The sequence below is a fragment of the Leptidea sinapis genome, chromosome 16 (genome assembly GCF_905404315.1).
Source record: "Leptidea sinapis chromosome 16, ilLepSina1.1, whole genome shotgun sequence".
In the NCBI taxonomy this organism is placed as follows: domain Eukaryota; kingdom Metazoa; phylum Arthropoda; class Insecta; order Lepidoptera; family Pieridae; genus Leptidea; species Leptidea sinapis.
Window position 1 is genome coordinate 3,597,870 of NC_066280.1, and position 26,921 is coordinate 3,624,790.

The 26,921-nt window shown below is 37.2% G+C and overlaps 1 protein-coding gene and 1 non-coding gene across 3 annotated transcripts; one reads left to right on the forward strand and one right to left on the reverse strand.

Moving 5' to 3' along the window:
- Positions 1-213: 213 nt before the first annotated feature.
- On the forward strand, positions 214-25,881 carry LOC126968801 (probable cytochrome P450 6a13). 2 transcript variants are annotated; one of them, XM_050813913.1, is made up of 8 exons: positions 214-688; positions 6,745-6,943; positions 8,765-9,175; positions 11,262-11,473; positions 14,809-15,021; positions 16,232-16,371; positions 18,368-18,476; positions 23,406-25,881. In XM_050813913.1, exons 1-8 carry the CDS (start codon positions 400-402, stop codon positions 23,579-23,581), a joined length of 1,749 nt encoding a protein of 582 aa, XP_050669870.1. In that variant the 5' UTR covers positions 214-399; the 3' UTR covers positions 23,582-25,881. The 2 variants fall into 2 exon arrangements, with proteins under 2 accessions (XP_050669870.1, XP_050669871.1); XM_050813914.1 differs by lacking the exons at positions 214-688; positions 6,745-6,943 and adding an exon at positions 7,483-7,556.
- Trnas-uga (transfer RNA serine (anticodon UGA)) lies at positions 781-854 on the reverse strand. Its single transcript has one exon. It is a non-coding gene; the product is annotated as a tRNA-Ser (tRNA).
- Positions 25,882-26,921: the final 1,040 nt, after the last annotated feature.

The window sequence follows — 26,921 nt, forward strand, 5'->3', positions numbered from 1 at the left end:
GACATATTGTAACATCTCGTATTTCGTCAAGTCCGCGGTTGCGTGTCACTTTCTCTGTTACATCAGTTGATCAGTTGAGGCTTGCGCCGGCGCAGCCTTTGTTCAAATCCAAACATTATTTTGTAGCGCGCGCTTGCCTCGAAAACATATCACGAAAAATCTTCTATCAAAGAGCGTTAAGTCGTTATATTTACGCGTGAAGTAAATTAAAAGTGAAGTGTGCTTAAAATTGTAGTTTAAAGTAAAAAGCTTCGAGTGTTTCAACATAGTTTACTTCACCTACATTTCTCACTAACACATATAGAGTTTTTATATGTAATAATTGTAGTGAATAATAACTTTGTGATTTTAAATATGAAGTTGAAAATTAATAAATAGTTTAGTGGATTGTGAGTGAAAATGTTACCCTCAAAGAATATATCGTGGGTAGTTCTGATTTTGTTGTGGTGGTTGCAGAATTGCACCTTACGTAATGATGTGTTATGGTATGTTTTTGCTTGTATTGTCGTTACGCGGTTAGTGTGGTCTATTTTGACATATGACTATGACTACTGGGAGAGGCGAGGTATATTCGCGCCCCCGGCTACTCCCGTGGTGGGTCATATCGGATCAGTAGCAACGATGAAGGAGCAGACAGGCTTGTGTTTCAAGCGAATTTACGACACTTACAAACACAAAAGATACTTAGGTACGTTATCTGTAATATATTAATATATAATAATAAAAGCCTTCTCACTACTGGTATGAATTATACAAATTAAATTATGTAACCAAAATTTATGAACGATGCGGGACTCGAACCCGCGACCTCTCGGGATCAGATCGAGCGCTCTTTCCAACTGAGCCAACCGTTCGTTACGCATGGGTCGTAAATTTTGGTTTTTCTTGTTTAACTCTCAGGTTGTGGCTCCATCTACAGGATCTAATTTACATTTGATAACCTGCTCAACCCCAATAATTGTATATTAGAAAATTGACTTGAGATGTCGCTCTTTCAAATCTAAACAACTTGTTATTTTAGGTCACGGGTTCGAGTCCCGCATCATTCATAAATTGTGGTTCATAAACTTTACTTAATTTGTATAATAAATTGTCTTTTATTGAGTTAAACAACTTCACTTTTAGGTGTAATCTATACAATTTTTTCTTGTCCGTTTTCCGGTTAGGCAGGCCCTTTCCTTCTGATAAACGTAATCTGTAGTAACATATAATATGAATTTTATGGTTCACTGGTATATATTCTATTTTAAATGGTTGTATGTCATATAAAGATACTTTCCTGTATTCCTTCACTTGAAGGGATAACTTTCCCACCATTGTGAGCACTTGTTCTCTCCATTTACTTTTATATATTTTTCTAGATGACTGAAATGCTTCGATTTTTTTTATGGAAAAAGAGGCCATCTCATACTTGTTGTTAAGTGGTCACCACCTCCAACTTTCTCCTGCAACACAAGAAAAACTGTATAATTAATATCAATATCTTATTAATATCAATCTGTTTTCATATCTAAATAATAGACTCCAGAAGGTTCGCATGAATGGCAGGAGATCCTGGGATTCCTCTCAGTATGGGGATACCACAAGGGTCTATTCTTGGACCGTTCCTCTTCCTTATCTATATAAATGATCTTCCTAACCTTGTAAAAGAAAAACTTATGATAGTATTGTTTACGGGTGACACTTCACTGATATCCAAAGTGACTAGATAGTGTATTTGCTAGAAACTATCATAACCATAATGTTAGCACCAGGAACAGACATAAACTTATAATATGCTTGAATATGAACAATTCAATGACATAACAGATAGCAAACGGAAATATAAAACCTTCTTTATAAATATTAGTCGGTTAAGGTCACTACATAAATCAAAAAAATTAAACGCTGAAAAGCAACAAAGTTTTAAAAAAGAAAATTGTAAAATTACCCAACCGACGTGCACTTTAAACGCCTGGTGTGATTGGTGAGTGAGAACAATGACGTCATAGTTGATAAGAACGACCAAGCGAATGTTCGTTTTTCGTAATTCTTTTATTTCCAATTCAAACTGACCTTTAAAGTATTTAAATTTTAAAAATAAAATCATCAGAAATTTGTCATGAATGAAATTTGTCTTAAATAATAAATTTTAATCTACATATTAATGGCCATTATAATTACTTGCTGATCGATCGGATAAGGCTAATATAATCAGCACCACGAAAGCAGTAGAGAAGAATCAGTCAAGAATCTTTAATTGGATTGATGCTGTAAATAACAATACAATCTAACACAGAACAATACCCCATTATATTTTGTAATTAATATCCGTTAAAACACAGAACAATCACTAAAAATAAAATGCAGTCCAATTTGACAGGAGACTAATGGATACTAAATTATTTCAAAATGGTTTCATGGTCTTTATCGTTTCATCTCTTTCTCAAATCTTTCAAAGTACTCTTTATACAGAGTCTCATACGTCTAAACCAGAAACACTTCTTCCAGTCTGCCGCAGACACCTCTTCTACGGCCTTCTCGAGCGCTGTTAGCGCATCTTCTGACGACAAAAACTGGATTCCTTTCAGTTGACTTTTAATTTTAGGGAGACTAGGTCAAATGGTTTAAGCACAAACGGATGTCAGAAATATCGATTTTTTACACGCATTTCATTTAAAGTAATTCCAACCGGTTTGATAGTGACTACTTTATCTTATACCTTATGACGTATGGAGGTGGTATCTAGAACAGATTCCGGAAGCGTTTCTGTTACCCAGTGAACCGTGGCACGCAGCCTTGCTCGCGTCCCGTCATTTACAAAACAACACAGAACGGTCATTAGCTCTGCTCCTACAACGGCAATTAACCTTGTACCAAACACGATAAAAGTAATCGGGGTTTAAGTATGAAATTGCCGTTTTAGCGTTACTTTGGTTTAAAATAAAACATTCTTGGTGCAACATAGTGAACCCAGTTTGAAATGACAGCTAGAAAATTCTGTATTTATCTTTTGTTTTCTTTTTTATGGGCTTTAAAAGGAAAGATAAAATTATGAGTTCTGGCGTGGAACTACCGAATCAGAAACAGCTGGAAATATCAATGCTGTAATTGGAGATTTTTTTTGATTCAATCGCTTTTGAGATGAAACTTTGACTTGAAGAATTAATCCCCAGGAAACCCCTAGAAAGTCACTAGGTTAAATAATGATGAATTTAATGCAATGGTTGAAGCACACTACCAAGAAATTAGGTGTAGAGTTTGATGGTAGCATACCCACACTATTGACCCATTTGCGTCAAATTGATAAAATGAAAAACCTTATCTAACTAATACGTCTAGATAGAGGCTCTTGCTGTTAGGCTATGCATGACAACAGGCCAGGTTTATTACTTTAGTGTGTAGTTCTATTTGTTATGCACTTTGTTTTAGTGTACGTGCCTTGTTGAAAATAGAGGTTAACAGTTGGCCGCTGTCGAAAAAAATTGACGCGTTCACAGCTATCACAGTGTATCTCAAGATTATCAAACTAATTTCTTTTACCGCCCCCTTTATAAAACAATTATTTTTCAGCGCCCCCAATTTTTTATACACTCCTAGTAGAAGCATTCCTAGTTTTATACCCAATAAGAGAAGAGCAGAAATATTAAACAACTTAGAGCGTCTTTGCACTCATACGTTTAAAATGTGTATCCGTGATTCTTTGAAGTGGCCGTCATACATAGGCTGCACTAAAAGTATCGGGAATGGAATATTTCCACTGTTCCTGTCATATTAAAATCTTTTTAATTGAAAACTCCTCGGTTTTAAAAATCGAAAACCATTTATTTATTTAAAAAAAAATTCTCGGTCTTGTCACAAGGTCTTGTCAAACTTGTTTAGTCGTTGAGAAAATGGTATTGACGCGAGAAAATTCTAGAGCGATGATTTATTATGACTTTCGAAGTGGTTTAACACAAAAACAGTGAGTTGACCGGATGATTTCTGCATTTGGTGATGAAGCCCCATCCAAAACCACAATTTATCGCTGGTTTGCTGAATTTCAACGTGGTCGTGTCAAGCTCAGTGATGATCTCCGTCAAGCTCGTCTAAAAACTGCAGTCACCAAAGAAAACGTTGATGCTGTGCGTAGGCTGATTGAGGAAGATCGACATGTGACATACCGCGAAATTTAGGCAACTTTAGACATTCGCATGAGTCAAATACAAATAATATTGCATGAACAATTATGAGTAATAAAGTTGTTTTCCCGAAGGATACCACATTTGCTCTGTGAAGAGCAAAAAGCGGCTCGCGTTACTTGGTGCGTCAGAACTCTCGAAAGATTCTACGCAGGATCTTCAAATGCTGTATACAACATCGTATCAGGTGACGAATCCTGGATTCAGACAACTTTAGACATTGGCATGAGTCAAATACAAATAATCTTGCATGAACAATTAGGTGTAAAAAAGTTGTTTTCCCGATGGATACCGCATTTGCTCTGTGAAGAGCAAAAAGCGGCTCGCGTTACTTGGTGCGTCAGAACTCTCGAAAGATTCCACGCAGGATCTTCAAATACTGTATACAACATCGTATCAGGTGACGAATCCTGGATATACGCGTACGAACCCGAAACAAAAAACCAGTCACAAGTTTGGGTATTCGAAAGTGAGTTACAGCCAGCAAAAATTGTTCGTTAACGGAGTGTTGCAAAAAAAATGGTGGCCACGTTTGTCTCCAAAACCGGCCATGTTGCGACTATTCCTCTTGAGGGACAAAGAACGGTTAATGCAGAATGGTATGCTAGCATTTGTTTGCCACAGGTCGTTTCTGAACTCCGTAAAGAGAACTGCAACCGCCGCATCATCCTCCATCACGACAATGCGAGTTCTCACACCGCGCACAGAACTAAAGAGTTTTTAGAGCAAGAAAACATAGAATTATTAGACCATCCGCCGTATAGCCCCGACCTAAGCCCTAACAATTTCTTTACTATCCCTAAAATAAAGAATAAATTGCGTGGTCAGAGATTTTCATCACCTGAAGAAGCCTACAAAACGGCCATTTTGGAGACCCCAACTTCCGATTGGAATGGTTGCTTCAATGATTGGTTCCATCGTATGGAAGAATGTGTCAAATTTCGCGGAGAATACTTCGAAAAGCAATAAATACATTTTTAAATAGTAATGTTGTGTCACTTCCTTGATTCCCGAAATTTTCAGTGCCGCCCTCGTACAAAAACGTACATTCGATTCATATTTTTTTTCTGCACCCTTTAAAGGCCCGAAGAGGGCGTTAATGTCTATCTAGACGTATAAATTATCTAAAAAAAGGCTTGAAAAACTTGGGCCCCATGATTAAACCTACCTACTGTGAGAAACACGTGTTAAATCTTACTAAGGTGAATCGGCACAGAAATGGAGTATTGGGGTGAATTGTGATGTCTGATGATTACTGGAGTGTGGAGTGAAGTTTCATACAGTAATCGCAAAGGTTCAACGCCAGAACAATGCCTTATTGCGAATCATATCCATAAAGGATCGCTTCATGGTGTAATTCTAACTCTAGCTCCAGGTCTAGTCAAGCAAAAATAACATATTGTTTTGTACTGAACCTCGAGATGACAGCAATGTGTAGATATATAGAAAAAAAAATTACATAAAAAAAATGTTTAAATTGTTCACAATAAAACGTAAAATATAATAACACAATATCATTCATACTTTAACCAATTAATATGAAATAGTACAAGTTTTTAACCTGAAATATTATCTATAGGGTTTACCAATATTATAAAAATTAACAGTTTTTTGCCTGAGCAAACATACCACTTCTTCTCGAAATCATAATATATTGTATATAGTGATCGCTTTATATGCGTTCACTGATTGCATATGTCGTAGGTAGGTATACTCGTATTGTCAAATCCGTGATATGACAATTTCACTACTAGTGATATTATAATAAAAGGGTAGATTTAAATAAAACACTTTTAAAGGATTAAAACGCGTGTAATTGTAACGGTTTTACATTAGATGTTTGCGTAAAAGTTACATTTTTATTTTAGTTAACCCGACGTTTCAGATGAATCACTTCATCTGCAGTCCCCCTGAAAACGAGATCTGGAAAGGTCTTGAAACGTCGAGTTAACTAAAATAAAAATGTAACTTTTACGCAAACATCTAATGTAAAACCGTTACAATTTCATGCGTTTTAATCCTTTAAAAGTGTTTTATTTAAATGTGTAACACTCGCGTTAATTAAAGAAAATACTATAGGGTAGATTGTCAATCGAATTCATTTCTTACAATTTAACGGCCTGGTTTAATGACATTGTAATGTCATGGGTACACTATAGTCACAGTAGACAATACATATATCTACTGTGCTATAGTGATATCATAATAAATCTAGGTATATTAAGAATTAAGTTAGCAGTGTGAGACATCAACCGTTCTGATCTGATTGGTAATATTTTTTTATAAGCTATTTGCAAAACAATAATAGTAAACATTGGAGCGTGTGTGTAATTTTCCATCTGAAATTATTGTTGAAATAGTAGTGAACAAGGGCCGATTCGGTTTTGGCACTCACCGGCTACTGCTGCGGCACGCTACGGTCAGTTCGTGCGTTTTTGTTTTTGGGACCTACTAGTGAACAAGGGCCGATTCAGTTCTGGATAAATTAGGTTTAGTGTGATTAAAAAATGTATTTTGACAAGCTTGCGGTACATTCACCGCACCTTACTGTTTTCACGTGTTGAATATTAGCTCTTGTTTTCAGGAACTCACCAGTTCTACCAGCGAACATTTGTGGTTTGTGACCCTGGGATCATTAAGCGTATGTGTGTCAATGACTTCCACTACTTCACCGACCGGGGGTTCTTCTTCAACAAGGACACAGATCCGCTCGCTGAGTCCGTGCTATTTCTTCGAGGCAATGAGTGGAAAAGACTGAGGGCTAAGATATCACCAATATTTTCGTATGTTATAACGTGGTGATTTAATTATTATAAATCTGTAACAAATCTTTAACTATACGTACGGCACGCTATGATGGCCGTTTTAACGTTTGTCCTCTCATGAAGTTTCGTATCAATTAATAATTACATTGAAGGAGCAAATTACTGTTCTTTATTGTCAATTGTCAATTTTCGAGAATAAATTGACATTTCACATCACTATTATAATATGTCAAAACGGCCATCATAGCGTGCCCCTAGTATAGCAAGCAGTCTGTTTGTCGCATTAATGTCAAAGTGACGTCTGATGTCGTTGGATGTCATCAAAATAGCGCTATGAAAGAGCGAGACGATACTTCAAGCCGGCCCATCACTTGACCCCAAGTGAAAGTACGACGCAGCTATCGCACGTGTGGCACGATTATGCTGAGTTCCGTAACATTGACTTAGTAGTCAGTTGGATTAACTGCTTTCAATGACATGACGCCCCCGTAACAAAAAATTATTACAACCATTTTTACCAATATTAGAAAAATAGAAAACAGTTGCATGCGAGTATAAATATATATTGGAGATATTTGGTTACAGCGTCCTCTAGCATTGAAAGATGAAAATCGCTCCTGAAAGGAGAGAGGTACTCGTACTATGAATTTGTAACGGTTGCATGCAAAATATCATCTATTTAAAAGACTTTAACGCTCCTGTGATTCCGCTGGCGACGCAGGAGAATATGTGACACCTCATTATAAGCCCGTATTTTACCGCGTGCCAGGTTGGGCGAATTGTCAGAGATCCAGACCGGAAGACGTCGCTCCCGGGAAGTGTACCGAAGAGATATTCGACCTGATTCCTGCCGCCTAATTTCGACATCGCACGATACCATAGGCTTCAATATCACTTTTACCAGAATGGTTTTTAAGAAACATTTTACCACGTCCAAACTAAATGAAGAAATTTCTTGTGCGGTGTTTGAAGGACGATACGACATGGGTACCTTCCAAAAAGGTCCACCCACCTGAAGGCTGGTAGCACTCTTGTGATTCCTCTTATGGTGCAAGGTTGTATGGCAGTGAATACTTAGGTGACCTTCGTATTTGATGAATAGGAAGAAAGTCCTATCATCATCATTATCAGTATTTCACTCCTCGAAAAAAACAAATGAACCCATTTTCGAATATTTTTATCCAACTTTGTTGTGTATTTATGTATTTCTTAGTAAATTCAAAGGTTTTCGTTTCCCTTCTCCAGAATATCTACATTTATATACTAAGTAATGAATTGAGGAAAACTACATTCCATTTGTCGGTCAACTATCTCTTTGTTCGCTGAAGAGTGTTTAATTGCACGGAAATAATTCTAACTTAATCTCATTCAATGGTTTTATTTAATGATACGATAAATGCAATGATTGAGCGTAACATAATGACACGGTTCTATTTATAATCAATTGTAAGGCAAGTTTAGTTAACCACACGTATATATGTTCTTTTTTACGAAAATAAGGGTCGAGAGGAAAAGACGTTCAGCTGATGATCATTGATACGCCCTACCCATTACAATACAGCGCCGCTCAATATTATTGAAAAATCCAAAAATTCTGAGCGGCACTACAACTGCGCTCGTCACCTTGAGTCATAAGATGTCAAGTCTCATTTGCCCAGTAATTTCACTAGCTACGGCGCCCTTCAGACTGTTTTGTAAATATTTAATTTTTTTTCTAATGCGACATATTTTTTATCAACTAATCTATTTACATAAATATTTAAAAAAGTCCATACAGCTTCCGCTTGCTTCAAATTTGTTCGTTCAATTGTATAAAATAAGAGCATTTATTCATTTCAGGCCAAATAAACTGCGTAATATGTTTCCTATCATCGAAGGGACGGCCAGTGAATTTCTTATACGTGTCAAGAAGATCGCAAAAGGGACACAATGCGAGGAGAATAACAACGAGGTTATCAAGTCTGTGGTACATTCAAATGATGCGATACATTCAGATGATGCGATACATTCAGATGATGCGATACATTCCAATAATGCGATACATTCAAATGATGCGATACATTCAGATAACAAAGTCTACAAGCCGGTGTCGGTGGTTGATTCGGACAGGCTGGTTGGTGGTTTCACTGCAGACGCGATAGTCCCCTGCGCTTTCGGACTGAAGAGTAATGTGATGGACAACGAGAATGATCCATTCGCTGTTGCGCTGCATGCGTTCTATGAAATGAGCTGGTTCAACATATTTGAGAAGTAAGGCATTTAAAATGTTTTTTTACACGCTTTTTATTAGCTTCACCTGTATAGCACTCTTGTGATGCCTATTATGGTGCAAGGTTGTATGGCAGTGAATACTTAGGTGACCTTCGTATTTGAGGAATAGGAAGATAGTCCTATCATCATCCTAATCAATATCATCAGCCGCAAGACGTCCACTGCTGAGCAAAGGCCTGCCCTAAAAATTTCCACGACAGTCGGTCCTGCGCTGCCCTCATCCAACGTATTCCGGCGATCTTGACCAGTTCGTCGGTCTATCTTGTGCCTACCAATACTGCGTCTTCCGGTAGTTGGTCGCCATTCGAGGACTTTACTGCCCCAACGGCCATCTGTCCGTCGAACTGTGCATGAGTATACATATTATATACCTGTATGAATGTTTGTTTGTAACCGACTCATTTGGGCGCGATTTTGACCCACCCTAAACGGCCAGATTTCGTTCAAACTTCGTAGATTTATCGAGGACCGATGACAATACTTTAATTTGATAAAATTATTTCATATTTCAATTTGCAAAATAAGATTTTTGTTAATTTATATAATTTTTTCATACATTTTCGATTATGCAGAAATTGATGTGCATTTTAAATTTCAACTATTATCTTTTCAATCAAAGCGTGTTTTTTTAAACTATTTGTATTTATTTTCTGTGAAATAGGAGGACAAAACGGGATCATTAATTTTAATACACGTTGAGCATACATCTATACTAATATTAGGAAGAAGACTCTTGTATATAAAAAATGTCAGCAGTCTTTTCCAACTGAGTATAAACTGGTCAACCCAATCAGACAGTAATTATAGCAGAAGGCCAGTGGCAAATTGTATCTTATATAATAACTAAGGAGTTGTGAGGTTGAGTTCTGCCTTCTGTCTTCCCAGAGATCAGATCAGTCTAGATCTGTTTTATTTTCCCCAAGCCCTAGTGATTTACTAGTTAGGCCACTACTAGTATACGCAAAATATATCAACGTGAGTTTCTCGATTAAATTGGTTCGTTGCTCCTACCACGCGGTTAAGTCGAGTTAGAAACTCTTTTATAAAAGATATAAAACGGACAGGGCACTATAATCGGCCAAGAGTGAGTATGCCGCGTGATGATCGAATTAAACAAACTAAACTCTCCTTATTATTCTTTATAAAGGAAGCTATTACTTAAACTGCTAGAATGACCATACTTTGGACACATCGTAAAAAATAAGTAACTGACCGCATCTGCACATCTTTTAAATGCTTTCTAAATTACATTTAGCGGACTGTAAACTATGACTTTGTGTCATAGTTGACGGCCAATATTCCTACTTTCTACTAATATTTAAACTATACACTAAATACCCGACAATCCCATTCAGCTGTAGAGTAAGAGCGTTGGAACGTTACTATTACTGTATCCTGTACAAGATAACTAAAGTAAAGATTACTATTACATAAATGACTCTTAGTAATACATTAAAAATTGGACACTGAAAGCTGCAGAAAGCAAACGCATTGACGCCTTTGAGATGTGGTGCTGGAGAAAGATGCTCCGTATCCCCTGGACAGCATTTCGACTAATCTATCCATACTGCGTGAACTCAGGATCTCCTCGCGAAGGACGATGGAAACCTTGAGAGGCTCATTGTGGTCGGCAAAATAGGGGGGAAGAGGCCTCGTGGACGCAGTCCAACACGATGGTCCGACCAGATCCGCTCCGCCCTCGACTCTACGGTTCACAATGCCTTTCACACCGCCAGAGACAGGAATAGATGGAGAGCGATCATACTTGAGAAAGTGATACAGAGGGGTGGTCACGACCTGAGCTCAGTACTGAGGATTACGACGCAGGGAGGAGGAATACATTAAGAATGGACTGACCGCCCCTAGGCTATTTAAATAATAATTTTTATTTAAAAAAAAGAAGCCCGCTGAACGGTTCTTGAGATCCTTTTTCTCAACTATAAGCATAAGTATATTTTTAATGGGTAGTTTTTGAAAAGTAAAAAATTCTGTTTTGAATGAATCATATGGCTTTGAAATCTGGTCGATAATAATAGCTCATAAATCTTATTTTTTTTATTTTCAGGACAATGCGTCAATTCTGGCCCGCGTTTGTTCTCTTTTTCAAAATCCGTATCATTCCGAAACGAACACATGATTTCTTTTATAACATCGTGACAAAGGTGTTACGGGAGAGGTCTACTGGTGAACAAGAGAAGAGAGGAGATTTCATCGATATGATGATGGCACTACAAGATGATGATATCAAAATAGATGACGAAAACGACTTTAAGATCAGTAAGTTGTAACTTCGCTTTAGCTGAAAGGAGTTAGATTAAGTGGGAACAAGGACGGGTACCTCGTGAAACTTTTTATCACTTTAAATGGATCCTAGTTTAAAATTTCAATTTAAAAATTTAAGTTGTTCTTGGTCTTATTGAACTCAATACTTTTTTTCTTGTGAGAGGACTCAAAAGGCAGCATTGAAGTGAATAAGTTTAGGTGATGTTGGTAGTAGGTTTTCACCACTAAAAATCTTCTCATAAACGTATCTGGCATCATTTACTGCATTATGTTTGTTGCATCATTTTACATATTATATTGTTATTGAAATGATTTGTTAATCGATGTAAATGTAAATCGATAAAATAAATCGATAAATAGATTCTTGCTACTTCTTCTCATTAGCTCAACCCTTTACGAAGTAGCGGTAGATTCTATAAGAAAATTTTTTTTTTGACAATCATAAGTGTCCCTAAAAAAACAGTATCGGCTAAAAATAAAAAAATAAAAACAAACATTGACCAAAACAATATAGCTCTAGGGATTTTCATCGACTTAAAAAAAACATTTGATACTGTCAGCCACACACTTTTACTACAGAAATTAGCAAATCTGGGTATCACAGGAATAGCTCTAAAAATTTTTGAATCATATTTGAGTCAACGACAGCAAATTGTCAAAATAAATAATCATCAAAGTAAGCCTTTATCACCTTTATACGGGGTGCCTCAAGGCTCAATCTTAGGACCCCTTTTACCTACTTTAATTTGTAAAATATTAATTTCTCATGTAAGTGACAATAGGTCTTAATGAGAATAAAGTTATTTAAACCTAAGTGTCATCATAAATACCTACCCTTTTTCGGCCGCAAGAGTGCAAAGTACCGCCAACTGCTTACCACTCTTTACTCCCAAAATCATCCACAGTACATCTCATCCCGACTTGTCTCGAACGTTCTTCCACTTTGATATTTATCTGTACATCTGTCTTGGGACAAGGGACAGAAATTATATTCTGCGGTACCTAATTGTACCGAATAATGTATACTGTAGGGTAAGATTATTACACCTTTGCGATGACGATATGCATTGAAATATCCATGACACGTTAGAAACTGGGTAAAATAGAATCTTCACTATATTTGCTTTGCAACTAGTTTTTAATCCTTTTAAGAAGCCACTAACTCCATATACTCTTTTCTAATTAGCTCCACCGACCGCTTATGAAGCGTGATTTGACGCGCGCTTTTCTTAATGCATACCAACGGTCTTTCATCATCCTGCTGAACATCCCGAAGTGCGCCTTCTTTCAATCCCAAGATGTCGATCGAGTGAGATCTCACCCATAATGACTATTACAGGCTACAGCACGCCATCTAGTATACACAGGCTACCCTAAATGCATCTCTATGCCATACCGATATAGACATACACCTGCTCGTTTCGTCCCTTACTGTCATAAAAAAGACACATATGGTATTTTTTTACGTTCACTAAAAAAATACCATATGCTCTGATATCAGTTCAGTAGAAACTAATACTGTGACAAAATCAAAAACTATAATTACCTGTCTACTTGTCGTCAGAAATACTCGTCGCAACTTTAAAGTGATATATAATATAACCTACTAGCTGACGTTGTTCTGTCAATAAACGGTTCGAGAGATATGGTAAATGCGTGGATGAGTGCGTGGGTGATACGACAAACTACATATCTAAACCTTCCTTGAGCTTCATTGAGATCGATCGAATAGTTTAGGAGTTATTAGGGAACATACAAACATACATTCTATTTTATATATATTAAAGTAAAATATAAATGACTATATCATGGAATGACTTAGTACCTAATAAGTTTTTTGGTTTAGTTATTATCCTATTAGACCAGTGCAGAAGTCTATGAAAATGATAAAAAGTGAAAAAAAATAATATTAGGATGAAACTTATTGGAAAAGGAAGGAATTATGTGAAAAAAGTGTGGTAAAAAAAGTTGTAGATATTTTTATTACCATTTAAATTTTTGCCATAGGAATTGTAGTTTTGCCGGAAATCGAGATTAACCGTTTTTTACCCTAAAACACCCCCCCTTTTCCACTTCCCGACCTCAGATCGCCCGTAATTTATCTTTTTGTTATATTCTTGTCCTTTTCCAATGGGTTTCATCCAACTAGTATTTCTTTTGGTTTCACAAATTATCGACCCTGGTCTATATGCTGTGGTCACAAAATAACTTCGATTCAGAACAAAATAAAAATAATATAAACACTGGAAATAAAAGTTAAAGCAAAATAAACAAAACGTTAATGAGGTTGTACAGCTCTACATATTACATTTTAATTACTCCTATACACACATAAAATGTAATTACAGTCAGACGTGTATTAAAATATAACGCCTGCTAAATTAATCTTAGCAATAGTTACTTTGCATCTGGTTGCTATTCAAATTCTCTAGGCATTATGGGCTAATTGTATGCGTAAAATGAATGGAATAATAGTAATATATTTATCAGAAAGAGTGACAACAACATAACATATTGCAACAACACTTGGTTAACGTTATGAAGCTATACCAGTTCGTAAAGGGACTTGGGTATTGATTGGGGAGTGTTCCGCAGAACTGTTTGACCTGATTCCTGGCGCTGAATTCCACCTTCGCAATACACTACGGCGCAATACACCACCACGGCGCCTATTTCTGCCGTGAAGCAGTAATGTGTAAGCATTACTGTGTTTCGGTCTGAGGGGCCGTAGCTAGTGAAATTACTGGGCAAATGAGGCTTAATATCTTATGTCTCAAGGTGACAAGCGCAATTGTAGTGCCGCTCAGAATTTTTGGATTTTTTGAGAATCCTGAGAGGCACTGCATTGTAATGGGCATGGCGTATCAATTACCATCAGCTGAACGTCCTGCTCGTCTCGTCCCTTATTATCATAAAAAAAAACACACCACAAATTAGGATATTATCAGGCCACTCATCCACAGTGCGGTTTTTAAGGAACTTTCTTTCTTCCACGTACAACCAAACTGTGTAACGAGCTTCCTTATACGGTATTGCCTTGACGATACGACATACGGCGGTAAAAGAATGTGGCCGGCGGTGACTTAACATCAGGTGACCCGGACGCTCGTTTGTCCTTCTCTTCCATAAGAAAAGGTAACCTAAGTAGGTATATAGATTGTTTTTGGTATAACCGTAACTCGGAATCTCATAGAAAATACTAGTATGAACTTACATACCCCGGTATATGCGGTATTAATGCGGTATAACCTATGGTATTCACAGATGAACTTGTGAATTATGATATAGATATGAGACGAGTTACTTACATGTAACGGATCTGATTTCAGCAAACATGATTATATCAGCGAATGCATTCATCATCTTCTTGGGTGGTTTCGAGACCACTTCTTCAACCCTGGCATTCCTGTTCCTGGAGCTCGCGGCACACCCTGGAGTCCAGGAGAAGATGAGGAAAGAGATCGGCCAGGTGCTTGAAAAACACGGAGAGCTTACGTATGATGCGCTTCAAGAACTAACGTATATGGAGATGGTAATACAAGGTGGGTGAAGAACTGGGGATTTCATGTTTTAGTCCAATAGATTATACATCTGTTATATGGTACACGAACGACTGCAAGGTACGCATAAATGTAAAATATTTTTATTGTTTACTAGTTGACCCGACAGACGTTGTTCTGTATATGATAAATAAAATAATGTTTTTTATTAATTTGTCAATAATATTTCATAACATCAAGAATTATTTCGTAAAATATGCACCCTGTTGTTGCAATGAAACTGTTTCACAGCAGAACTGTCAAACCGTGCGTCAATAAATTCTTTTAGAAAATATGTCCTGGATACAAAACAAATATCGGACGACGGTGGACACATCAAAGGCAAAACAAAATTGTTGTTTTTATTTAATTCCGAACACTTTCATATTTATTCACCTTTTAATCCTTCCCTGGACATCCACAAATAATTCAAGACCAAAATTAGCCAAATCGGTCCAGCCGTTCTCGAGTTTTAGCGAGACTAACGATGCTTCGTGAACATGATGATGGTTATAACTGTCATAATTAGTAATTGCATCCAACAAATAAAATGATTTATTAAAACGACCTGGCACCACAAGCAGCACCCGTTCACGAGTTGACGCATGGACCAGCCATCGTTCCCTTCGCACATATTCACATATATTTTAAAATGTCCACAGCTGTAGGAAAATATTGATGTTTGTAATACTCACCTCCATATACTCAATCCTTAAAGCCCGGCAACGCACCTGTGATTCCTCTGGTGTTGCAAGAGAATGTGGGCGGCGGTGATCACTTAACATCAGGTGACCAAAACTTCAGCCAATCCGTATCAAAACATAATCTAACACGGTTTCTGGATAGAACTCTTGAAATATACTTTAATCAAATTTGAATATTGGTGACATAAAAATAAATATTTATAACGAATACAATCTGAACAATTTGTTATGTTTTAAAAGTGATATATCACTTCTGGGATTAATTACACAAATAAAACTGAAAACAAAATTTGGAGTTGGGCAGGTTATCTATCAACTGTAAAGTAGAAGCCACAACTTGAGAGTTGAACAAAGCATACAAGATTTTATGACGATACGTCAATCGAAAGGATAGCTCAGTTGGAAAGAGCGCTCGCACGGAACGCGAGAGGTCGCGGGTTTGATTCTTGCATCGATCATAAAATTTTGTTTTCAGTTTTATTTGTAGAATACGATCTGATATTTTACAGAAACTCTTCGGCTATACCCACCGTTCCCGACGATCCAGCGAATGTGCACGAAGGACTACACGATTCCTGGAACGACAGCTGTGATAGAGAAGGGAACAATCATTATGTTCCCAACGCTCGGGATACAGAGAGATGACAAAGTCAGTATGCTAAAAACCTGTTTGTAGGTAATTATAATACTAAAACGCTTTGGAATATCTAGTCTGTTTTGATTTGATTGACAATGGTGAACATCGCGCCGATCTTTATTCTCTATGGGTGCAAGACAACGATATATTTAATACAATATACTTACTCAAACACGGACGAGCAAAAAAATAATGACTCCGTGTCACCTATAAAACAGTGACGCATCAAAACAAGCCAGTTAACGTGTAAATACGTAGCTTCACCCACACACACTAATATAAGGCGATCAGCCGCCATTATAACATCTGCGTATATCGTCTGTGATGGACAGTGATATCTAGTGTGGCTGGTAAATAAACAGGGACTCTACCCGAAAAATTGGGTAATCAAAGTAATGGTATTGTAAGTAGATGATAAATCATTATCCGTTTCAAGATGCAGTGATTTATGATAACAGGTATGTCTTAACCAATATTTTTTAAAGTAGTGTGGAACACTACTTCAATACGAGTATCGTTCTCATCTTTGATCTGGTGCATCCCAGTATCAGTTCTAAACATTAATTCGCGTACAACGCAGAGCTACTCGAATTGTCGGAGATCCAGTACTCTGTCAAAATTTCTATCACTTGTGTATTACCTAGCAACTACTAGTTATTTGTTCTCTACTAATGTACTTATTTGATACCACGTCAGTGGAAAACAAACAAATTTAATAATGAATTTTGTGTAGGTATTCTTAAAAATAAGAAATATTAGTACGTCATTTTTATATCAGGTAAAACAAAGATACTGCAAACAAGACATGGAAACAGAAATAAAACCCGCAATCCTTACTTTCAAGGTGCACCTGTTTTTTATGTAATTTATTTATTTACTCATACTATGACTGCGACATTTATTTTTAATTTAGGAAACAATCTGACTATCATAAACTAGAAAATCGGAGTTAAAAGTGATGTGGCTATAAAGTACTATGACTAATAATGGGACATCATTTGTGTTAGCTGGTATCCCCAGTAACTACACACACACTAGTTTAATGGTGCTTCACTTGTTAATATCACGGCGCGGAGTCCTCCTTTTTTTACTCGTCCGTGACATACATAAATACAAATAAACATCCATGACTTGGAAACAAACATTAATTGATTGCACATTCCGGGATTCGAACCCGGGACCTCTAGCTCAGTAGGCAGGGTCATTAACCACTGAGCTATAGGGGTCTTCAAAAAATATCGGCACTCTTACGAGATTATAAGGAAATCGAGTCTTTTTATTATTAGAACCTACTATTGATGTTGTTTTAAGACGAAAAAAAAACAAATTATGATTGACAAAAATATTTATTTTAATTGCAAATCAAACTAAAAAGTATGTAAAGTATATTACCAATGTCAAGTATATTACCAATGTCAAGTATATTACAGATAAGTAATAAAAAAATAGGTTCACGTGAATTCAAATTCAAACATTTTTATTTAAAATAGGATTCAAAATCACTTATTGAACGTCAAAAACTACCACCCATTCTAAATAGACTGCCTCAGACCTGAGAAAAACGGGCGCAAGAACTCAGCGGGCTTTTTATTAAAATATGGATCACAATGTACCTACATTTATTTAGTTAATTATAATATTGTACAATAAACGTTTATAAATAAAGAGCCTGAGGGTGTTCGCTTATTTAGTTCGGTATCATTAAGAAAATCGTTTATGCTATAGTAACCTTTCCCACACTAATGTTTTTTAACAATTCTTGTAAATTTCGTAACACACTTGTTTTGTAATTGTATCATAATATTGAAAAAGCATATACATCGCCCAATAAAAGACTTACAAACTCGACTTAACCGAGTAGTAGGCATAACAATTTTATGTTTGTTCCTCGTGTTAACATTATGACTGTCACACTCTAGCAAATTCCAAATTAAAAATCAAGAATATATTAAGAAGTAACAGTCAAAATGACCAATATGACTAATTAAAATTGTTGATTATTTTCCAGTATTTTGAAAACGCATCCCAGTTCATTCCAGAGCGCTGGGCGGACGGAACATCCCCGCCTCTTCCAGGAGTCTACATGCCGTTCGGTGACGGTCCAAGATATTGTATAGGTGAGGGTATTCTTTATATTTCCCGCGACTTCGACAGCGTGAAAATTTGACGTATTGATTTAAAATCATGTTGAGCATTTTTACGCGATATAAGTCTAAGGCCGGTCCTACATTGGAAGCGGAATTTCTCCCGACCAGACGGACTTGGCCGGTCTGGTCGGGACTGAACAAAACAAACATTGACGAGCCGTGTTCTCTCCTACACTGGAGCCAGTGCTCACTCTGGAGGAGGGGAGGGGGAAAAAGTCTGAACGGGCCTGACAACCACCAAACAGGTCTGTTTTTCGTCTAGTCCAGACTCCAGACAATATCGGCACCTTTTCTAGTTACTGACTGGTTCGTGCGCTCCTGTCTAGCTGCAGTGTAGGAGTCCCGAGTCTGGACTGGTCTGGTCTGGCTGGGTCGCGTAGATAGTTATCTAAATAAACAATAACTTATAACTTAATATAAACATCATTTAGCTAGAATAGTAATCCAAATAAACAATAACATGGACTTCGCTTTGGTGGTCAAATTACTAAGAATATTAATCTTAACAATGATTTCCAATAGTCGTTATCAAATGGCCCTTCAAAACTACAATCGCTTACAAAAGTGAATAGATTTTATATCATGTATATTCAACAACAAAAGTTAATAAAATGCTAATATTACATCAGTGCCAATTCTCGTGCTGTATGAGGTCTCGCATTATCATGGATCAATAATGGTGAAAATTTATTCATGAGTCGGGGCTGTTTCACTGCTAGTTTTGCTATTATTGTTGGGAGTTGGGAACAGTAGACATCAGTCGATATTGCTTGACCAGATCGAAGAAAGCTATAGCGAATAACACCATGCTGAGACCACCAAACAGTTAATCTACCTTTACTGGTGATCTTTGCACTCGGACACTGTTGTGGCGTTTGACCTGGGGTCAGCCATTGCATGTTTCTCTTACGGCTATCGTAAATAATCCACTTTTCATCGCATATCACAATTCGGTCCAATATTCCTTAATTTCTGTATCGATTCAACAAGGCAACACAGGTTGAACACGCATTTCTTTCTGCAGATCAGTCAAATCATGAGGCACATATTTTTCATACTTTTTTATTTTATTGATTTGACGCAAATGAGTTGATATTGTTGGTAAGGTAATGTTAAACCATGCCGTTAAATCCTGGGTAGTTTGGCTCGGATCGGCTTCCACCATCTCCTTCAATTTATTGTTATTCACCTGTGTGGACAGTCTTCCACGTGGTTCGTTCTTCAAATCAAAGTTTCAACTACGAAAGCGCGTAAACCAAAATCGCACGGTGTGTTCATTAGCATTCCCCTCTTCGTCAGAACTCGTATTTAAAAATTACTCGAATTTTCGAAGTATCCATCTTTGTTGTCTAACGGCCGTTTTCAATAACCTATCTATCCTTAGTTTAACTTACTAGAGGTATACAAATCTATCTTTTAACGCTTACTTACATTTCAATAACCTATCGACATAAAGCATTGGACTATAACTATATTGGACATAACTATGGGTAGATAAGATCTTGTCATTAAATGGTGACAGCAATGTATCAGTAACTAGAGATACGTTATTGAAAACGGCCGTAAGCTGAATAAAAAAAACAACTGCAAGTCGATAATTAAATGTTGCACATTTTTGAAAAGAAGAACTACTGGTACTTATCCACGTGAAAAAAGTTTCATTCAAAACTCTCAAATCATGAAGGTTCTATATCAATTCGAAGTATCTTTTACAATAAAACGGCAATCACATACTTTAACCCCTATTTTATCCGATTTTATTCTACACCTTGCTACAAAATTAAATTTACTTATTATTCTAAAACTAAACTGCAAAATTATACAACTTATTAAAAATAAATACTCATTTAGACATAGCATACACGTAAAAAACATAATTTGACACATAAGTCACTTGGCGTTGCGTAGAGACGACGAGAGCTGTTTAACCTGATTCCTGCCGTCGAATTCCACCTCCGCACGACACGCCACGAGTTAGGATATCATCCCCACCATCTGGATGTGTGGCGGTCCTCCACAGTGCGGTTTTCAAGGAGCTTTCTTCCACGTACTACAAAGCCTGGGAATGAACTTCCTTGTGCGGTGTTTCCGGGACGATACGACATAGGTACCTTCAAAAAAAGCGCGTACACCTTCCTTAAAGGCCGGCAACGCTCCTGTGATTCCTCTGGTGTTGCAAGAGATTATGGGCGGCGGTGATCACTTAACAACAGGTGACCCGTACGCTGGTTTGTCCTCCTATTCCATAAAAAATAAAAGTCAACAGCCTAATCAAAGTGCAATGCTCTCTCTATGAATTAATATGAAACAAATTGTGTTTGAACTCACACGACATTGAGTTGCACTAATATTGTTTACGAAAGTATCGAGTTTCAGCTCACTTAGATTTCTGTTTATTAGTAACTGTGACTTAACACTGGCGTCGCGTTACGTTACGGGATGTACAACACTATCTCTATCTCACTCGGACATGTGTTTACTTTGCAAATGAGCTCGAACGTAACATATATATCACAAAACAAATATTTCATTTCATATATATAATGAGCAATCAAGCGCAGTAATATTATGATGAATTTTGTAGAATTTGTATACAAAATATCTAAGGATTCTGTCTTTAAATCATTTAATCTGAAAACTTTATAAATTAGTCTTTTTTTATGGAAGAGAAGGCCTAGCGAGCGTACGACATCAGATGTTAAGTGATCACCGCCGCCGAATGTGGGCTCTTGAAACACTAGACTCCATGTTTAAAAAAAACAAAAAAAACTCGATTGTATTTACAACGACATTGTTGACGAGTACGTCTACCTTGGACAAATAGTCCAGTTAGGCAGTTCCATTCCAGTAGAATCCTAGAGTTCTTTGGACATATCGCCAGAAATGATGGCCACAACCTGGAACAACTGATGGTACTGGGAAGGTAGACGACGCCACAGAGGTCGCAGCCCTATAAGATGGTCTGACCAAATCCGCACATCTCTGAACTCCGGACTACATGACGCTCTGCACGTTGCCAAAGACAGACACAGATGGCGAACCACTGTCAAAAAGTTGAATCCTCAGAGAAATCACGACCCTCAGCAATGAGGAATACGACGCGAGGAGGAGGAGGCAGTTCCAATTTCGGGAAAGAGTTCACTCGTCGAATCCAACGCGGCAGCGGTCGGGAAGCTCCGTAAAATCTTCTCGTCCAAAATACCACAGTGTCTGAAGACGATGGTTTTTAACCAATGTGTGTTGCCAGTGATGACATACGGAACACAGACGTGGTCGCTAACTATGGGCCTTATGTGGAAGCAGTGGCGTTGCTAGGTAACCAAGGGCCCTGGGGCAAATTAAAAAATGGGGCCCCATTAGGTTTCTTCAAATAAGAATATGAAATATACAAATACTTTAAAAATGATAAGCTAGTCAAGCTCTATTTTATTCACTGTAGGGCAAGTGATAAAAATATTAAACATTAACAACATAAATTACAATTAATACTTGGTGTAGGGTTGGCTAATAAAACGAAATAGTGAAGATTCAAGGGTTTATTATGTAAAGGTCGGGCCTACCAACTGACTAACTATTATATTTACAATTTTTTCCTAGCTTTAGTTTTCGCAGAAGTATCAATGACTTCGTTTAAATACTGGCTTGATGCAGTTTTGTTTTCAATTGCTATTAGCGATAAATGTCGGAGTCGAGTTTGGCCCATATAATTTCTTAAATAATATTTTATTATTTTTAATTTGCTAAATGACCTTTCAGCTGCTGCAGAAGTGACAGGATTTAAAATAGGCGTTGTTAGGAGCATTATCGCTGTCGGCACTTTAGTGATACCGCCAAAGAGATAAAAATTTTCTATTATTTTATTGAAAAATAAAATATTTTCGTAGGAATACCGAAAGGCTTATTAAAATTATTATCAATATTCAACATTGTATTGCATGAAGTAGGTAAAATGTACCTTATGGTATTTATTTTATTTTATTAAATTAAGTATGTATGTAATTGGATTTATGTTAATAAAATTCCGCAAATAACACTAAAACAAATATTTTTATGTACTTATTGTTACTGTATATGTATTGGTACACAAAAGAAAGAAAAAAATTATTAAAAGGAAATAATCGCCTGTGACGCAGAGAGTGCTCTTTGCGATCATCTAGATCCCAAAGAGCACTCTCTGTGTTATAATAGATCACAAAAATTATGCGTTACGTGTGTTGAACGCATGACTGTCGAGGCCATTTACGAAATCGTAAGCAGTCGTGCGGGAAACTCACAGCGCGAACAAATGCCACCCTGGAATGAGTTGCCTTTCTGAGGTTAGCAGTGAATGTGTTAATGTACCTTCTGCCGGTGACTTGCATTTTTCACGATATTTCGCGTTAGACAATGAGCTGTAGCCGAAATCTATTGATTTGACACGATTTATTGACTTACCGGACATAAATACGAGTGGTAAAATCAAATAAAATTGACCAGTACAAAAAGTTTATTGACATTAGCTTACTTACTCTTGATACAGCATTAATTTTTTAACCGTTCTTGAAAAAAAAATCTTAACTCGAATTCACAATAAAATGCACATCGATGAATAATCCCCCTGAGCTTGAGGGCCCCGGGGCACTGCCCCGTCTTAGCCCCTAGGTAGCTACGCCACTGCGTGGAAGCTCACTGTTGCTCAGCGGGCAATGGAGAGGACTATGTTTATAGTTTCCCTACGAGACCGAATCAGAAATGAGGAGCTCCGTAGGAGAACCAAAGTCACCGACATATCAAATTGCGAAACTGAAGTGGCAGTGGGCAGGGCACATAGCTCGGCGGACAGATGGCCGTTGGGGCAGTAAGGTCCTCGAATGGCGACCACGTACCGTACTCTATATAAAATGTTTGTTTTGTTTAAAGGTAAACGCTTCGCAATCATCCAGATGAAATGTTGCCTGGCCCGGTTGATGCCCCACATTCTGATCAGCCCGGTGCCCACACGGAATGGAGAAAGGACTGGTCCTTTCGACGCTGACCCGCTGTGTCCTATGACCCTTCACCCGAAGGACTCAAGGGTTGCCATCAGCCTGTTATGACACGACTAGGGTACCTATAAAGAACCTTATAAACTGACACCCAGCCCAAATAAGTGTTGAATTGGTTTTAAAATGAGTTGACATTCGCCCTACAGAAAAGCGTAGATGAAGCGACAACCTGAGAGTTGAATAAATACACATACATACCAAGATATACGACTCTCGACTGGTTGGATCAGTTGGTAAGAGCGGTCGGACGGAACCCGAGAGGCATCGTTCATAAATTTTGGATATAAATTTAATTTGTATAATAAGTCCCAGATGCGGCCTTAAAATAACAAATTGTTTAAATTGTTTTCGAAGTCACATGTAACTTTGTTCAACTCTCAAGTTGGAAAGACCACTCGGAACGCGAGAGGTCGAAGGTTCGATTCCCGCGTCGTTCATAAAATTTTGTATTCAGTTTTATTTGTGTAATTAATTTTTTTTGCTGTTGACTTAGTTGTTAGCTTAACAGTTCAATGTTCTAGAAGAAAGTAAAAAACTACTATATACAGTAATTTTAATACGATAAAATAGATAGATTATAATTATATGGGAGACTTCTTTGCACAGGATTCCGGCGAGATAATGGGTAGCCCAACGGCGCCTATTTCTGCCGTGAAGCAGTAATGTGTAAACATTACTGTGTTTCAGTCTGAAGGGCGCCGTAGCTAGTGAAATTACTGGGCAAATGAGACTTGACTTCTTGTCTCAAGGTGAGGAGCGCAATTGTAGTGCCGCTCAGAATGTTTGGGCTTTTCAAGATCCTGTGCGGCACTGGATTGTAATGGGCAGGACGTATCAGTTACCATCAGCTGAACTTCCTGCTCGTCTCGTATTTTCATAAAAAAAGAGCCTCAAGCTGTTAGGGAAAATGACAACAGACCAGGTTTGTTACTTTAGTGTGTGTAAGTGACATGCTCCGTTTTACACTCGCGGTACGTAATTCACTTTGTATTAGTGTGCGTATGTTGCTGAAAGTAGAGGTTAACAGTTCGCCAATAGAAATAAAAATAAGAAGGTTATAGAAATGTTATAAGATATAACAATATATTATATAACACTAGCTGACCCATTTAAAAAAAATGTCAAAAAAAAAAATCGTGTGGACCACCCTTAACATTTAGGGGAATGAAAAATAGATGTTGGCCGATTCTCAGACCTACTCAATATGCTCAAAAAATTTCATGAGAATCGGTCAAGCCGTTTCGGAGGAGTACGGGAAGGAACATTGTGACAAGAGAATTTAATATATAAGATATTATACACATATAATTTTTTTTACCTAAAACCTGAGAGTTGAACAAAGTATACAAGATTTTATAAGCGATACGTCACTCGAACGGTTGGCTCAGTTGGAAGAGCTCTCGCACGGAATGTGAGGGTTCGATACCGCATCGTTCATTAAATATTGTTTTTTAAATTTTATTTGTGTAATCATCCCAGAAGTGAGGGTTATCACTTGATTACCACGGACTAGAAAAAAAAACAGGACTCCACGCCGTGATATTAGCAAGTGAAGCACCTTTATGCTGTGTTTATGCTAGTGTGTGTGCGGTTACGGTGCACAACAGTTACACAATTTTTTCTTCCTTAAATAATCATATATCCACAAATACTTTTATATTATTGTTTTTACACTTTTTCACAACGCACGACGGCATTTTAAAAAATATTTTATTGCGATGCAAACTGATCTGTCACAGACGATGGCAAATCTCATAATGGCCGCCGATCGGCTTGTATTAGTGTAAGTGTATACGTGGGGCTATACTTGTTTTGGTGCCTCACTGTTATGTAACGTGACACGGAGTCCTTATTGTTTTACTCGTCCGTGCTTAAAACATAACAAATTGTTAACATATTATATTCATACATAAACATTGCTGAATACCTACGCTTGCAACGCCTCGGATATTTAGGACCTTGTGCAACAATTGTTCAAAGTGGCGTCAATATGAATAAATTAAGAATCTCACAGTGAAGAATGATTAGCATATATTTAAAAAAAAACTTAGCGTTTAAATGCAATATTCAAATATATAGGTGTTGGTTGTAGAAGAGTTCCCGCAGTTAAATTAAATACTGAAATATGTCCGCTGCTCCGATTGATACTAAATCACTACTTAACCACTGCTGGTCTATAAGTCACCTGTGAGGCGATTGTTTAACACGGCGATGTCACTTCTATTACCTTCTAAATTAGATTTATATGTATGTAGTAGATTAAGTCACAAAGTTCTAAGTTAAGATTTCTAAGTTATAAGTTCTAAGTTAAGATTTCATGAAGTTACCAAATAAATTCTCTTAGTAAGTTATGTGATCATATAGTTTCTTTATTATCCTCAATCATATTTCATCATCATATTAATATTATTATTTTACCAGTGGGAGGCTCCTTTGCACAGGATGCCGGCTAGATTACGGGTACCACAACGGCGCCTATTTCTGCCGTGAAGCAGTAATGTGTCAACATTATTGTGTTTCGGTCTGAAGGATGCCGTAGCTAGTGAAATTACTGTATAAATATTATTTCTCAAGGTGACGAGCGCAATTGTAGTGCCACTCAAAACTTTTGGGTTTTTCAAGAATCCCGAGCGGCACTGCATTGTAATGGGCAGGGCGTATCAATTACCATCAGTTGAACGTCCTGCTCGTCTCGTCCATTATATTCATTTAAAAAAAAACTTAAAGATAAGTCAAACCAGACCACGCTTCAATGTGGCACTTTTATATAATGTGTGGTATCTAGTTGGAGCGGTGATGAATCCTTAACCTAAGGCTACTCGTATCATAATATTTTTGAATTCCTTAGTAACAATCTTATGCAACTTATCTAAAATTGAGGACTACTACTTTCGACTGGGTGAACCGATTTTGATAATTCTTTTTTTATTTGAAAGCTGGTGATTCCCGTGTGGTCCCATTGTATTGTATTGCATTAGGTCCAGATCTGACAATGGCATCCATGAGAAAACCATAAAAGTCTTAAATTTGCTATACATACGTATAGCAAAGTGGATGATAAATTTATGAATAACTCAATATCGCGCCAACCGATTTCGATGATTCTTTTTTTATTGGAAATGATATACTTCAAAGAAAGTTTGGTTAGGTTCTGATTACGGAATCCATGACAAAGTAACGGAACTCTTCAATTCTATGGAGCAAATGTTTTTTATGCTATCCGGATATTTAAGTCATCTACCGTAACGTAGTTATGGTCAAGATATTGGGAATATGGTCAAGGACTGATTTACGTTTTCTGGACAACTTCACTGATTTTCTAAGTTTCTGCCCAGTCTTATTTTCCATTATTATTATTTTTTACACTTAAACAGAATCAATAGTATACCAC